Source organism: Lates calcarifer, linkage group LG9 (genome assembly GCF_001640805.2).
Source record: "Lates calcarifer isolate ASB-BC8 linkage group LG9, TLL_Latcal_v3, whole genome shotgun sequence".
In the NCBI taxonomy this organism is placed as follows: domain Eukaryota; kingdom Metazoa; phylum Chordata; class Actinopteri; family Centropomidae; genus Lates; species Lates calcarifer.
Window position 1 is genome coordinate 913,013 of NC_066841.1, and position 16,159 is coordinate 929,171.

Below are 16,159 nucleotides of genomic sequence, written 5' to 3' on the forward strand. Positions count from 1 at the left end.
TTTGCCAATGGAGTCTGGTAGTGACATTTAACGATGTTTCTGGTTAAATTCTTTAATGTCAAACGTGTGAATCTGTCTTTGAATTCAAGATTTCATTAACGAGTTCAACTTTGTCCATGTAGCATTTTTTTTATTTAACCCAGAGTATAAAACAGTAAATAACTGACACACGTAAAACAAATAAAATTAGCAAAAAGACAGAATCAACTGTTGTCTACAGAACGACTGTGAGAAATGTTGACGTGGGTCTGTTTGGCCGCAGCTATACGCAGATGACACCCAAAAAAAATGTGTTATAACATCCAGGTAGGTCCAGTATACAGTATAACGGTTACTTCAAAATAAACATATTTCAGAGCAGAGCACCAGAAATAAGCTGATTCAGTTGTTAAATGTTCAGGGTGGAATGTCTGCTGACGGCAAATGATGATATGCAGCCATCCATTAAAAGCTTGGAGTAATCAGCTCGGGATAAATTTATTTTGTTTTTCACTTCCTGTTCTGGAAATGTTAAAATCGCAAGAGTTGAAATCAGCCGCGATTTCACGGTTTAACTTCAGCGTGTGGTGATTTAATTTTACTGTCTGAAGGAGGAGTAATGTTTTGACCGTGGGAGTGTGCGTACTGAATTCACGCCGCGCTCATCCCTCCCACGGAGGGCTGCGTCGTCCGTCCACCTCCGTCTCCACGTGGTACAGCATGTCGGCCAGGGTGTGTTCGGTCACGGCTAACCAGCCCATGTCGCTCATCTAAAGAGAGAGGAAACAAAAAAAACAACCACAGACGATTAGACAACAGCTCGGTGGATGTTAGCATCAGGTTTGTAAAGTCGTCTGGGAGAGGGGGTGAATCTCTCACCGGCTGGTACTTGATGTCCTTCGGCGGGTATTTGAAATGAGGCCCAAAATTGACTGAAACCTGAAAAGAGGCAGAGAAACTAGAGAATTAAAAAGGCTCAAAGGTCAGGAGCGTTAAAGAGAAACAAAAACAAACATGTACTGACCGTGCAGCTCTTGTAGAGCGAGATGGCCGGGAAGTATATGCCTTCAAACAGGTTTTCAAACGCAACACCATGGCTCACTCCGTTTTTATAGAATATCATCTGAAAAACAGGATCCACAAGTTAACAGCAGCCGACGGTGCCAGGTTTTCTACCTGGATTTTATTCTAGAGCGGTTTTCTAACCCTGCTGGGGCTCGTCGACTTCAGGCTCTTCTCTGCTTTGTCCACATAGTCCTTTCTCCTCAAAGTACAGGTAGCTCTTGAACTTAATCAGCGCCTGAAAACAGAGAAGATTGGAGCAAAGATGTGAGGATAGCCATCTGTGTGCAGCCAGTGCAGACAGCTCTCGTTATCTCCTGGGTGTTACCTTGTCCTTGTACGTATCAGGCAGAGCCTTGGCCGTCTCTGTGCCGTCAGGCAGCTCGATGAAGAAGCCCAGCGTGTCTCCCTGACCGTAGCCTGAGGAGTAATGCTTTCCTATGGACTGGTGGAAGCGTGTGCCCTTCTTGCTGCGCCACGAGTAGCTGAACTTGTCGTAACCCAGAGGTGCCTGCAGGTTTCCTGTGATAAAGAAAGGTGGAATTTATTCTAACAAAAGAAAGAATGAGCCTCTGCTGTTTGACACGCTGTTTGTTTGCAAAGCCTTCTTTATCCTTTCGAGTAAATAAACAAGTGTCTCAAGTTCAGGCAGCTGAATGTTTACAACAAACATCCAGGATTTGTATGAGAAAGAGCAGATGATAGTGTGTCTTCAGACAGGCTGCAGTCAGTTCATCACAAGTATCGAACATCTTAGATCAGATATTTTGATTTCTTGATCTAAATCAGGAAGAATTTTAGAGTGGATTTTATTTTGGGGAAAAGTATTTGAAAAAGTTAAACCTACATAAAGTCATTTGTTTCTTTTTGGCCACTTGGGAGCAGCAGCAATATCTAACGTTAACATGCTGAGGAAATGTCCCTTTATTTGGTATTCAGTGCAGAAATTCAGGATTTGTTTTGGCTCCAGTATCAAAAAGATTCAAACGTGCTTGGGTTAGTTCAGGGACCAGGATGTTACAGCAGGTTATAAAACGGGAAATGGGCAAAGCAGGAAGGAAATCTGACCCTGTGTCCTTTAATATTCAAATGATTTAATGCTGAATATAAACACGATCTCGCTCTACTCTTTGTAAACAGCCTGGTGATCGTGACTGGAGCTTATTATTCCTCAATATGAAGAGGTTTGTGTGAGTATGAAGCAGCACTGACCGAGAGGTTGAGACCAGCCGAGCCTGGCCGCGGTCTCTGGAGGCATGTCATCGACAGAAACCTCAAAGTACCAGGAGCCTTTGCGAATGCCGTGGGAGGCTCTGACCATGGAGTAACCCTTCTCCCCAGTCACTGTCAGGCGGTCGTCGGAGATCTTCAGCTGAGGCGCTGCAACGGGAACACGCAGCGGATATTTAAGACCTTTCCAGACTTTTTAAGGATTCCCTGTGCACGGTTAAAGCACTCTGTCGTACCTCTGTCGTGTAAGGCCAGCAGCACCCGCTCATACAGACAGGCCCGGTACAGATCACCAGGTATGGGTTTGCCAGCCCAGCAGTCCAGCTCCAGCTTTTCCGGGTCTGGGGCGTGGGGGTCTGGTTCTGCCAGGATGTAACGGTACCCGTCTTTATTAAAGGGGTGCTCCAGCGGGTAACCGTGAGGAGGGAGGCGCTGGGCTGAGAACAGGGGGTCACTGTGACGAGGGAGGAAGAGAAGCGCGAGTTTATTTTACATATTCATCAATTTAATCTTTTAAAATCCACCATCACACCCACATCGTTTGAAAGCTCCTGATTTTATCTGTGCAAAGCATTTTAAGGACGTCATATCACTGCACCAGATACATCGACACAAAGAACAAAGACGTCCATCTTTAGTCCAATAAACTTATCAAGGAGAAAAAATCCAAAAACTTCTCATCAATCAATCAGGGTTTTTATTTTTGTTCACAAACATGGTCACAGGTTACAGGATGACTGGTGATGCTCTACATACAAACAAATAAATAAAAATCTAAAATAAACTGATCCTGCTTTGTATCCAAAGACCAATCCTGTGTGAAGGCCTGCAAACTTAAAAAGGGATGAAAAAGTTGTCTCTCCCTTCGCTAGAAAAACTTCTCTCTTTCTATTTGCTGGCACTAAAACTACTCTGGCAACATTTAACGGCGCCTGCAGCCACAGAGAGGAGATTCCTCACATGCACCACTTTCACTGGGTCAAACAGAGTCTGTCAGTTCATTTAGGACGAGGTGATGCTGCTGTGGTTTAACATTCAAGTAATAACAACTGAAAACAGGGAGACTGCACAGGAGGACGAGCACAACAGAGTAGCTTTACAGGGCCCTAGTGCATAAAGTATAATACTGACTGACTGAGAGTGTGTGTGTGTGTGTGTGTGTGTGTGTGTGTGTGTGTGTGTGGACTGACGGCTGCTGTACCTGCGGGTTCTCTTCGTGGCGCCTGCAGCCGTTCCCTCCTGCTGCTGCTGCTGTTTACGTTTGGCTCCTCTTCCTTTTCCTGGACCAGGGGCCAAAGCACCTTCAAAGACACACACCACAGATTACACTGCTGAACACACACAAATACAGACACACACTCACACACAGGCAGTCAATGGCAAAGATAATATCCTGTACACTCAGTTTACTACCAGTTTATTAGGTACAGGTAGTTTTAACTTACGCAGTCTGATACACTCGTCCTGCAGGAAATCTTCCCTTCATGAAGGTTATTAAAGTTTTGTTGAGGAGTTAATTCAACTTGTGTTATAACCAGAAGTGTTTCTAATATTTTGTCCATCATATTTTTGTCAATAAAACTAGACTTAATATTAAAAATCACCTCTCACCTCTGACTGAAGTTTTTATATCTTATCTATAAGGTGCTAAAAAACCTGTCTCACACTTTACGTCTCACTCACAGGTTGTTTTTAACTAAAAATATGCTTCTATATCCTCACCAATAATGCCAAGACTGCCACTGAACACACACACATACACACAGAGACTTAAACACACACACAGTGAAAGCAGGTTATTAGGCGTTTGGTATACACAGGGAGACAGCAGGCACAAAAAAGGCAGGAATTAGTTCGCGTGGCGTTTTCCAAACACCATCAGCCTCTCATGATTCCTCTTCAGTGTGAAGCTGCTACACTGTTCTGCCAGTAAGAAAAACCAGAGCCAGACGCTGGCAGGTTTTCTTTCTTTCCTCCAGGAATTACACTGGTTAGACGGGAAATTAAATTGTGTATAAAGCACGAAAGAAGAGTCTGAAAACCATTTCTGTAGACCTTTGTTCAAGAAAGAAGTTTCAGACCTCAAAACAAAGCCCTGACGTCCAATAGCCACAAAATAACATAATTATTATATTTATTTTATTTGTAAACGCATATATATATATTATTTATTTATTTTTTAAGAAAGGCAGCTAGTTTAGATTCTTCAGATTCCACAAAACATTATGTTCATGTTACATATCCACTGAGACAGTCTTTGGTTATTAAACACTGACGAGCACAACTTCGTTAACGTCTGCACATGATAAAGATCCATTTAAGTCCTTACCAACTGCAACATCTACACCAGTGAAGTCTCAGGGATAATTTTACTTTAGTTTGGATCCTACATCCACCGAGGTTTGATTAAATTTGAACAAGAATTAAATAACAAAGACGTGAAACACACAGATGGAGGAAGAGGATGAGGCTAATGAGCATTGGATGAAAGCCAACGGCAAATCAAAAATGGCCCTCTGCCCTCTGTACCGCAGCGTAATGCATGTGAGAGCAGAGTGTCATTTCAGTGAGGAGCTTTTTAAAGGGATTTCAGAGCCCATTAGCAGCAAGCCAGAGACGAGGAAGATATGTTCACTGATCAAAAAAGGAGGGGGAGGGGGCAAAGCTTTTGGGAGGGAGGCACCAAACAGATGCAGAGAGCAGACAGGGAGGTTACAACTGGACGTGGATGAAGTTGCCCACAAGATGCTTATTGAGGATCAGTTTAGCTGGAGTTTGGTTTGTGGGTGGGGTGGGGGGGGGCTGAAGTCTGATTGGAACCTCAGGGCCAACTTCTATCCAGAGGGTTACAAGACACAAAAACACACTGATCGGCTCCAGATGCCAAAATACCACATAGTCACCTGAGAAAGCAGATCCACCTGGAACACAATGCACAGAGTCACCATGGTCATCACATTTAACAAGCTCTCACTGGTCTTTGTTTATGTGAGGGTGATTTCACACATTCACTGTCTGACTCAGTTCTATCAGACTGTGAGGTTTTGGTTTTTTGGACTGTTGTGAAGCTGTCAATCAAACTCAAAGAGTAAGATCCTTTTAGTTTAACCAGAAACATCTCTGTATATCACTACCAGACTCCACTGACGAAAACAGGAATTTTACGGAGCAGAACACAGGAGCTGCAGGAACACCACTGCCTCCATCTGTTAGAGTGTTTGTGTTAATGTGTGACTTTCACCGCGTTGAAGTAAAAGTACCACATAATAACACAAACTAACTAACAGATGGAGGCAGGAGTACTCCAGCAGCTTCAACGTACTGCGAGGTAAAAATACTGGTTTTGTCAATGGAGTCTGGTAGCAGTATATTGTGATGTTTCTGGTTAAAGAAAACGTCCCCTGACTCCCTGAAAAGAAGAGTTTTGGTCTGTTGCTAAGCAGACTCAAATCAAAGCAGTCCCACCACAGGATTTTATAAGAGCAGCTTGAAATCAAGTCAAACTACCACTAAATCCTTCTGCTGATCCTGAACTGATAAACAATGGACCTGATAAGAAGTTCAAACTGAAATGTGTTGCTGTCTCTGTCCTAGTCCTTATTTCTCCAGGAGAAAAAGGAACACATAAGAACACAAGGTACAGTAACTGTCAGTCACCAGAGTTGTATTTGTAATAATCCAGCGTGAACTTGAACCAGACCAGAAGTAAAAAGCAAAACAGAATATTTTTTTTTAATCTTTGGTCCAGACCTGATGAACCAAACTACAGGTGTAAAAGCACCCTCACACTTCTCTTCCCCTTGTCCTTTGTTGAAACAGAATGTGAAATAGTGCAACTCTAATCTGTGTTACAAGCAGAAACTATCATTTCTCTCTACTTTAGATTTGTATTGTGTTATATTCTGACCGTTGAGCCCACCGGCTGTGGGAGTAGCAGTGGTCTGTTTCTGTGTGTCATATGAGGGTCCAATGTTTCCCAGGTCCTACAGAGGAGGAACAGGAGATGAAGTTATACATTAGCTCATTCTTTGTATTGTGTATAAACAGCTGAGCAGTAAATACCTGGTCCAACAGGCCAAACTTGGGGTACTCCTCCTCTGGGTCTTTACTGCCGGGGTCAGGATGTTCCTTCACCAGAAAAACATCTCGCTCTTTACTCTGCAAAATAAACAAAACACAAAAATACTATTATAAAACTATCATTATACTGTAACAGATTTAATGCCAGGTTATTTCTGATCCTCTATCCCTTATCCCACTACACAGAGAAGTCCAACTACACTGGAGGAGGGCAACTTGCAAAGAATATTACCATTGTTTTCACAATGTTGTTGGGCCAGGTGAGCTTCCCCGGTCGCTGACGAGTTGTCATGCACTCCCAGTACTTGTCGATGAAGGGTATGATATCCTGCAACAAAGAGACAAATATTTTCATAAATGAAGAAGTATTTAATAATCATCACACTCAAAGTGTTTACAGTTTTTTAGAAGTTAGTATCTGCATGATTCCACCTGGTTCACTTTAAAAAAATAATCATTTTGATAAATATATCAAATAAATGTCCATCACTATGCAAGTGACATTCTGTTTACTGGGAAATTATTCACATTTTTAAGCTTAGAACCAAAACATTTTCAGCATTTCTTCTTAGAATATTCAAATTCTCAAAACTGTTATCGGTTCATTTCCTGTCAGGCAAATAACCAATTAATTAATCAATCATGTCAGTTTATTTGAAAAGCACCAGATCACATCCAGTGTGCACCAACACATCTGTGAACATGTAGTGCACCCACCTTGTCTTTGGAGAACATGGTCTTCGGGTGCTCTTCCTGTGTTCTGGATCTCCACGTCAGGTTTGCCAGGGCTGTGAGACACATCTCCTTCAGGTCTGAACACAAAAGGCAACATCAGTGTGTGAATGACTGAGAACAGTAAGGCTGATAATGCTAACTGTCAGCTGGAGCTTGTAGCACACAGAACACCTACTTGCTTGCTTCCTGAGGAAGTATGTGTTACCGCTGTGATGGCACACGTTGCAGTGAAACACATAATTGGTCATGAAGGGAAGACAGGTCCTGTAGGGAAAGAGAAGTCATGACAGCTGCTGATACAGACACACAAGCTGCTGATGTTTCACAGCATAACAAAGTTACTTGATGGAGAACACATACGCCGTGTCGATGCCAAATGTGTCTGCAGTGAACCACTTCATACACAGGGCACACTGCAGCTCCACCTCCCCCAGCTGCCTCCCACTCTCCTCATCTCCTGATCCAGTCAGAGCATCAGCAGCCTCGGAGCCTTCACCGGCCGTCTCCTGTCACACAGGAAAACAGCTGATTATTTCTACCAAAACCATGGAGTGTGTGAAGTGAAAAAAACAGGTCAGCTACACGCAAAAACAAAGACATGTAATAATGTCAAACTATGTTACCATTCCCTCTTTGCCATTTGAAGATTCAGTATCCATGCTGATGGGTAGCTCCCCAAATGCAGCATCCCTGAAAGTCCACAGAAAGATTATTCAGATGCTTAAATATTTAACCACATATATATCACAGTGTCCGAGGTGTCACACTTCTTGTCAAAGAGAACAATGAACACGGATTATCAAACTACACTGATCTTATATCATTTAAGAAATCACAAACTTCTTTAAGCAATTTTTCATTTTCTCAATTAATTGTTTGGTGTATAAAACAAAGGTAAAATAAGGAAAAATTTGGCATTTTAGCTTTTAAAAAATAACTATTATTTGATCATTTGAATAGCTGCAAATGAATCACTGAAGCTCTGAACCTGTTAATCTGTTCTCCCTAAACAAAAAGAGGTCATCTAATAGTATCCTTTCTAAACCAATCTCCATTTTAAAAATCGCCGTTTTTCCAGTTAATTAGTAGCTAACAACTGTAAAAACAGTTACGGTCAGCTGAGGTTGGTTTGTTTGGTTCTTTTTTCTTATCGTGAAATGCCAAACCTTAAATGCCAGAAAGAGACATATCTAATGCCAACTTGTTTGTGCTCTCCTGCCTTCCCGTTACTATTTCTTTGTGTCAAAAATACAACCTTGTTTGCTAAAACTGACATTTTTCAAACGGAGTCTGGCGTGAGGAGGTTGATGTAGAGGAGCGTATCAACACATAAAAGGTCTTAAGTCCTGTACAGACGTTATATGTTTGGCTGCAGACTGGATAACATTAAAATGTCAGATATGCTGGTGTAAAGATGTTTTCTCTGTACAAAGAGCAGCTAAACTGTAACGCTTGAGTCGGTGAGTCTGTGCATTGCTAACGTTAGCTAGCTAGCCAGTCTGCTTCTAACGGCTTTTATGGCTAAACTGAGCGTTTCAGCGGTTTATATTTTCACAGATAATCAGAGTCATTGCCTACACATTTGTGACGGTAAAACTGTCTTGCATGAATCAGACATACCCCTCTCCGGTCTCCGGTTCGGTTGTAGCAGCACTACCCGCCTCTCCTTCAGACGCCATGTTTTAAATCAATGAAAACAAAAAACATCGCGAGACAGGACCGGGCTGACACAACAGCTTCCGGTCGTGGTTCCACTGAGCAGCGACACCTCAGGTTGACAGGAGAACTGCACTTACTCTGTTATTTACAGTCAGCTGTGTGGCCAAGACTGAACATTAACATTTGACTAATATATACAAGCCTGAAGGTGAAAAATAAAATAAAATAAAATAAAATAAAATAAAATAAAATAAAATAAAATAAAATAAATACATGTATATATAGTTATGAAAAACACATGTTATGCACAAGCCAATAAATCTCAGGTTAATTCTCTACTGCCTCTACTGCTTTATAAAATGGAGGTAAACATATAATGCCATACAATATTAAAGGAAATAAAACAACATGTTGTCAGTAGAATATTATTAGAGGATGGACGTGAAGCTTTTAAGAAAATTTAATGTGTTCAGTCTCTTCAAAGTGACAGCTTACTGTGTGTGAAGAAGATATTCCTTTATGTTGGTAAATGTTAACAGTTGTGGAGTTTTCTGTGGTTGAATGAAGCTGAAGTGGAGATGAGGCTTGTGCTGGGGTTAGAGAAAATGATAATGTTTAGGTGTAATGGTGGAAGCCGGGTGCTGTGTGTGTGTGTGTGTGTGTGGATTTGTAGGAAAATCCTCTGGTAGTTTCCTCACAGAATGATGGATCTGTGGTTGGGATTTCGGAAGCTTCCAGAAAAAGAGCCTCCAGCGGTTCAGTTCTGGCTGAAACCTGCAAATGTAGACGAGTCCAGAGAATGAAAATCCACCTCAGACCGTGAATTTATCAAACTGCACGCTGTGTCACTGAGGTATGACTGCAGCTCAGAGCGCAGTGAGGTTTTAGTGTCAACAAATCCTCTGCCTGAGGATCTGATAACAGCTCATAGATATCTTTAAACTCACATTTAAAAGATTTAAAAGTGGATATTGTTACAATATTTTTTCATACAATCAGTTTTCAACATTCAGTCTCATTATTTAGAGCTCTCTGCTCACTGTGGACTCAACATGTGGATTTTGTTTTAATCAAATGATCCAGTCAAGTCTCAGTCTACAGGGGTTCAGCATTCTCCAGATGCTCTCTGCTCTGAATGTGGCCAGTTTATCTTTGATAGAACAGGAGGGAATAACGAAAACACGATGGGAGACGATATCTGGAGGCTGTGAATGTACAGATGGAGAAGGAGAGAGGAGCTCAGTGCATCATGGGAAGTCTCATTGAGATTGAGATCAGTTTAGCTTCTTTTTGCAGCATGTTCCTCGCTGCAGGTGCAGAATACACAAAGGACCTGTCCAATTTCTGTTAAGACATTTGAGACAGAAAGCAAAAAAAAAATTCAGTTTTAAATTCTATTTGTGGGTGACTGTAGAGAAGTGGCTGCAGAATTAGCTCCTGTTTGTTAAAATTAAAGTGTTGAAACTTCAACCCTAAACACCGAATTTGCTTGAAAAGGAACTAAATATAGATATAAATATAGACCGTTTTCAAATCCAGAGCGTCCATCATCATCCTCCTGACATTTACATCCAGCACCTGATGAGGTTTTTGGACGTGCAAATGTCTCCTTTACACTTTCCAGAGTGAGGGGACGTATAAAAAGCTTTGTGACGACGTGAGACCACCCCTCGTACTTCTCTGAAAGTCAAACGTTGTTCAGGCGTTTGTGGGGCCTTTTCAGGAGCAGTAAAGACGAGCCAAGCACAAAGACAAGTGTGCCGGCAGACGTCTCACAACAGAGCACAGGAATGTTCAGAGCCCCCCCGGCTGCTGCAATAAATGCCTTAAAGTTTTTGTCAGGGAGATAATAGTCGTGTTTTCTCCTCCTCTTTCCTCCTGCTGTGGAGACACATCTGTGACGTCAGGACACTGAATCACACCTTTGTTTCTGACTTCAGGAAACTTATTCTTCATTTTCTCTTCTTCTCTTCTCTTCATTTGTTTTTCCGGTTTGTGTTTGTCTGATCTTCCTCCTCATCCTCGCCCTCACTCTGTCTCATTTTCAAGACGTTCTTATCATTCTGCGTCTCATGCAACTTTATTAAATGGTCTTTAGGTTTTTCTCTGGTTTTGTCAACGACTGAGTCTCTGTCAGAACCAAATAAGTGCAAATTAACTACACTTTAGTCGAGCACTTAAACACAACTTTGAGCTACTTGTACTTTACTCGAGTATTTCCAGTTTATGCCACTTCATATTTCTACGTGTTGTTCTTTCTTCTCCACTACATTTATCTGACAGCTTTAGTTTCAGTGGAGATTTGACACAGTGGAGAAAATACCAAGCTTTAAAATACAACACTTTGTTAAAGGTTAAACCATTGGTTTCCAACTTTTCTGGCGTCAGATGTCTGAGTTGTTTAAATCTCCACTAAACTCTGATTTTTATTGTCCTGGTTTCCTTCCAATAAAAGTTCAAATGATCCAGTGTCTCAGCAGAAACCAAAGATTAGAGGAAAAGTCCAGTAATGTTCATCAGCCACATGTTGCAGTGGCTGAATCAAGTAGAAACAAAGCTGCTGCACGAGTCTCATGTCATGTTCAGATCTGACAGGCGGCTGCAGGATGTTTCCACTCAACACAGAAAACCAGGAAGATTCGGAGAACGTTCAGACATTTTTCCTCCTCAGTGATATCTCCAAACTTTCCCTCCTCATCTTCTTCTTCCTCCACCAGCCTCCCCTCCTGAGTCCTATCCATTTCCCCCCGTCCTGCTGAACAAAGCCCAGGGTCAGAGAGGGTCAGGCTCACTGGTGACATCTGCTAATTGTCCTGATGGGCCGGCCTCTCTGCTCCTGTTCAATACCACTGTCTCTGTAGGAGTCTGTAGCTGAGAGCACACCAGGCAGCTGCCACCTTTATGACTTACTGCACCTCCGTCAGATCATTTACCCCCCGAGCCCGGCCCCCTCCACCCTCCTTTACTGTGTGAGGGACGGTCATTGTGTGTAATAGGAAACTATAACCAGTAATGTGGATTTAAAGATGGGACGGTTACCTGTGTCATAGAGTCAATGAGGCTGTGGAGAAACGAGCAGAAACCGTTTAAAGACGTGTGTTTTATACGTGTATGATTTCAAGGTTGATGCCTGACAGTTTCACAGATGTCCTGTGTTCTTTATCAAAGCCATAAAACGACTGAGAGATGTTCTAGATTCAGTCTGACAGGTTTTAGAACTTTCTTAAAATATTTTGGCTGCTAGGCCGAGGTTTGTCCAGTGTGAGTGAAGAGGCCGATCGTCCAGATGCATCAGTAACATTAGTTTTCTTGAAGAAAAAGGTGCACGAGGGTGAAAAAAGTCAGATATCTCCTTTTTAAACTTTAGTTTTATTATTTTTCTTCACACCTGCTCCATGAACACCTCACAGTCCTCTGCTTCTCTTAGCTTTATCTCTGCTACAACTGCCTCAATGCAAACACCTACATATCAATTACACTTTGGACTGATTAGTTGTTATAAATGTAAGAAAGCAGAGCTTCCAGAGTTTCACCTTTTAACAGTTTAAAATCTCATATTCAGTTTCCAACAGAAAATTCTCACATTAGAAGAGTTGTCACTGATGAACAAACTCTAATTGTCTTTCCATTAATTAATAAACTAAATGACTCGTTCTGCACAGAATGAAAGTTTCTGTGTAACAGTGGCAGACAACTTTATCTGATTTTCCTTCTGTGACGTGAACGCAGCAGGACTGAGGCCTCCTCAGGGATCAGATGGTCAATAGCTCTCATAAAGTTGTTAGTGGCTTCTAATTAAACCTGAGTGCTTTGTGGAGACGCTGCGCTCAACAGCACAAATGGCGCTATGGAAACTGAGACACAGGAGAAAAGGCGCAAACTTTCCCTTTGATGAGTCCATCAATTAGCATCACAAGCGGCGTTCACGTGTCCTACCAGCGTAAAATCTGCACATTGGCAAATACTGACAAGTCAAAGCACAAAGAGGAACACGGAGGCAAAGAAAGGAGGCACATTTTAACCAGATGCCCGGCAATAAATAACAGACTCGGTGCCCCCACCAACCCCACCCCAGCTGAGAGGAGGGCATTTGCATATTGAAGTGGCGGCACGGGGGTCCAGCGGGGCCGGAGCGTGTCCGCGCAGGAAACACCGAGGCTCCAATTGTTCCAGCAAGACGCATGGCTTCGTTTGGGTAACGTTTTGAATGAAATGTAAATGTCATTTAAAGCGCCCCGGCGGCGTGTGCAGAGGCTGTGGGACGTATATAAACCCCCGGAGAGGACGGGCACCGACACACCGCCGCCTGCGTCCTGACCGGTCCACACACACACACTGACATGCAGCCAGGTGCAGCCAAGTTACCGCTGATCCACAGGACAGCTTTCTCTGTGGAGGACATTCTGGACCCGAGGAAATTTACAAGGAAAATTATCAGTGCTGATGCAGCAGCAACAGGTGAGGCCTCAGGAACCGCCCACACCTGATTGTGGATCCAAAGTTTCCGGATTCTTTATGAATTTAACTGATCTTCTCACTTTGTTTTATTTCAGAAGCTTCTACTAAAAGAGATGGGCCCGGAGAGAAGCAGCATCCTCCCGCAGGTGAGAGCTGCAGCCCGGAGGAGGCGGCTCCGTGTCCGGAGAAGCTCCGGGGGTCAAAGGCGAAGAGCCGGCGGATCCGCACCGCCTTCACCGCGGAGCAGCTGCAGATCCTGGAGCGCAGCTTCCGGAGGTGCCACTACCTGTCGGTGCTGGAGCGGCACACCATCGCCACGGCCCTGCGCCTCTCCGAGACCCAGGTCAAGATCTGGTTCCAGAACAGACGCACCAAGTGGAAGAAGGAGCGTGTGCAGGGGAGCGGGCCGGAGGAAGAAGCCGGCTTCAGCTCACACCCCGCCGCTGTCTGCTCCTCTCTGTGCTGCCCGCAGAGACCTCCGCTGCAGCTGTCTGCGCCGCTGCCGCTGCCGCTGCTTCCCTATCATCTGTACTACAGACTGCACTGACGACTGAGCACATGATGGACTCACATGGAGCATCTCCAGACGGAGCTGCTGCAAAATATGGCACTATACTAACAACACTGAGGAGAGCTGTGAAAGTGCCGAGTGTAGAAATGACAACAGATAAGAAATGTTAAATATTTTCTAATGTAATTATACAATAACTTATTTTGATAAACATTTTTTATTGAAGTTGGCTCCTTGTTTCGTTGTTTTCTGATAAAGTCTGTAGTAGGATTCCTACAGAGAGAGGAAGATCCTTTAGTTTAACCAGAAACATCACTGTATATCAATACCAGACTCCATTGAGAAAAACAGCAATTTAACCAAGCAGAACACAGGAGCTGCTGGAATACCACTGCCTCCATCTGTTAGTGTGTTTGCGTTGTTGTGCTTATGTAAAGGACTGATTAGTTCCTCCACCTCTGAAAGACACACAACAACACAAACACACTAACAGATGGAGGCAGTGGTATTCCAGCAGCTCCTGTGTTCTGCTTAGTTAAATTGCTGTTTTTCTCAATGGAGTCTGGTACTGATAAACAGTGATAGGATCTTGGGTAATAGGCACTATTTGGTTGTGTTTCAGGTCAGTGAGTGGGTCGACAGCTGGCTGCAGGGGGCGCTGCTGCTCAGCACAGTTACATTTTGTTGCTTTAACTGGTCAAAGATCAAGATTAGTGTCTGTGTGTGGTGTGTGGTGTGTGGTGTGTGTGTGTGGTGTGTGGACAGATGGTCTGCAGCGAACATCCTAACTGGTAAACTCCATCCAACACTTTCTTCGCCAAGTGAAACTCATTCTGTTCTCGAAGTATTTCAAACACACACTCACATGAAAGAGCTACTCTCTGCTTTAACCTTTGTTCTCGAAATCTTCTCTACACACAAACACACACTCCTGAGCACATCTGTATGTAATTTAGCACGCACTCTTATCCTCAGATGTCAGGAGAATGAGACAGATGAAGTGAAGTATTTAGTTTCGATAAATCATTTAAATAAAAAAAACCTGTCATTTGGAAAAACAAGGAAGGATTAACGTCAGGGGAAAATTCTTCATTTTGCATGAACTTTTTGCAAGGTGTTACAAAGTCTGAGGTTTCTTTACTCACTGAATAAATCTTCAAATATCTAAATTAAAGTTTAATAAGATGAAATATCGTGTTAGCACCAGCTGTTGATGGGATGTTTTTTTTCCTGGCGGGACGGTCAGAGGGAAACAGATCTGAAACCACCTCCATCAATGACGTATTAGAAACAGATGGAGGCAAAATAAAACAAAGTAGACGACCGGGAGATAGAGAAGGCTATTGTTACACACACACCACACACACTCACAGTTCAAGTCAATGAGTCATTAAGTAATGAGTCAATATCTGCTGGAAACCAATGATTTTTTCCATGTGCAGGATGAAACATGACTGATCTGGCCGACACACAGCGAAAGCTTTTCTGTCCTTTTCTGCAGGAATTAAGATACTAACAAGAGCTTCAATGGCTCCTTCACTACACAGTGAAAAGATCTTTAAGGTGCTTCTTTAAGACACACAGCGAAGCGTTCGTTAGTCTGGGAATCTAAATGTGCAAAACAAAAGTCAACTAGTCAACAGGACTGATCCCAGAACCAGGAAGTAAGTTAGCATGTTAGCATGTTAGCAGTTCCTGTTCCCTCGTCCCAAAGTCAGTGTGTTTCTGGTTAAATGTCTGAAATAAGGTCTGTGGTTTTAACACAAGCTCAGACATTTCAGTTTATCTCCGACATAAAACCCATCAATAAATCCCCCACTCCTGATGTTTGAAGCTTTTAGCGTGTCTTAAAAAAGGCAGTTGCTAACGAGTGGCTAACGGCTAACGAAAACCCATCTACTCACCAGTCCACCTTTACAGCCTCGTTGTGTTTCTACTGACGCTCTTTCAAACTCTCACTAACTTTCTAAGAAGAAAGGCTTTTGTAGAAGAGCTCAGAGCTAAATGAAATGACCAGTTGGAAGCTTAGTGGTGGAGACGTTGACGTCATGTGACCGTGGTGTAGTTGGTTTATAGCCTAACATTAGCTTCTTACTTCTGGAGGTTGGATTCAGGCTTCAAACATCAGGTCGACCAGTTTGGTTCAGAGTGAAATATCTCAACAACTACAAAATGCACTGGTGCAAAATTTGGTGCAAATATTCACAGATCCCAGATGATGAATCCTACAGACTTTGGTGATCTCCTGACTTTTCCTGTAGCGCCACCATGAGGTTGATATTTCTGCTTTTGGGCGAAACATTGGCCACTAGCATTTTAAAAATGTGTGGGAATCGAGTGTGTTTGAGGTGCTCTTTGGATAAAAATCCAAGAAAGTTTAGAACCAGCACTTTAAATGTTGGCATTGTATTTGTTATATATGTGTTATATCTTCATGTTCTTATT

General features: G+C 42.8%; 2 protein-coding genes across 2 annotated transcripts; one reads left to right on the forward strand and one right to left on the reverse strand.

Annotated features, from left to right (window-relative positions):
• Positions 1-109: 109 nt before the first annotated feature.
• ash2l (ash2 like, histone lysine methyltransferase complex subunit) lies at positions 110-8,793 on the reverse strand. Its single transcript, XM_018694332.2, is given in 18 exon segments — positions 110-749; positions 859-918; positions 1,004-1,102; positions 1,186-1,239; positions 1,241-1,279; positions 1,370-1,563; positions 2,254-2,421; positions 2,508-2,725; positions 3,473-3,572; positions 5,175-5,192; positions 6,179-6,254; positions 6,334-6,429; positions 6,584-6,679; positions 7,069-7,163; positions 7,262-7,350; positions 7,447-7,592; positions 7,710-7,776; positions 8,707-8,793. Coding segments are annotated over 18 exon segments (1,782 nt in total). The 5' UTR covers positions 8,766-8,793; the 3' UTR covers positions 110-641.
• A 3,304-nt stretch (positions 8,794-12,097) lies between these two features.
• pnx (posterior neuron-specific homeobox) lies at positions 12,098-14,054 on the forward strand. The gene is made up of 2 exons (XM_018694321.2): positions 12,098-13,203; positions 13,299-14,054. The coding sequence occupies exons 1-2, from the start codon at positions 13,086-13,088 to the stop codon at positions 13,748-13,750; spliced, it is 570 nt and encodes a 189-aa protein (XP_018549837.1). The 5' UTR covers positions 12,098-13,085; the 3' UTR covers positions 13,751-14,054.
• The last annotated feature ends 2,105 nt before the right edge of the window (positions 14,055-16,159 follow it).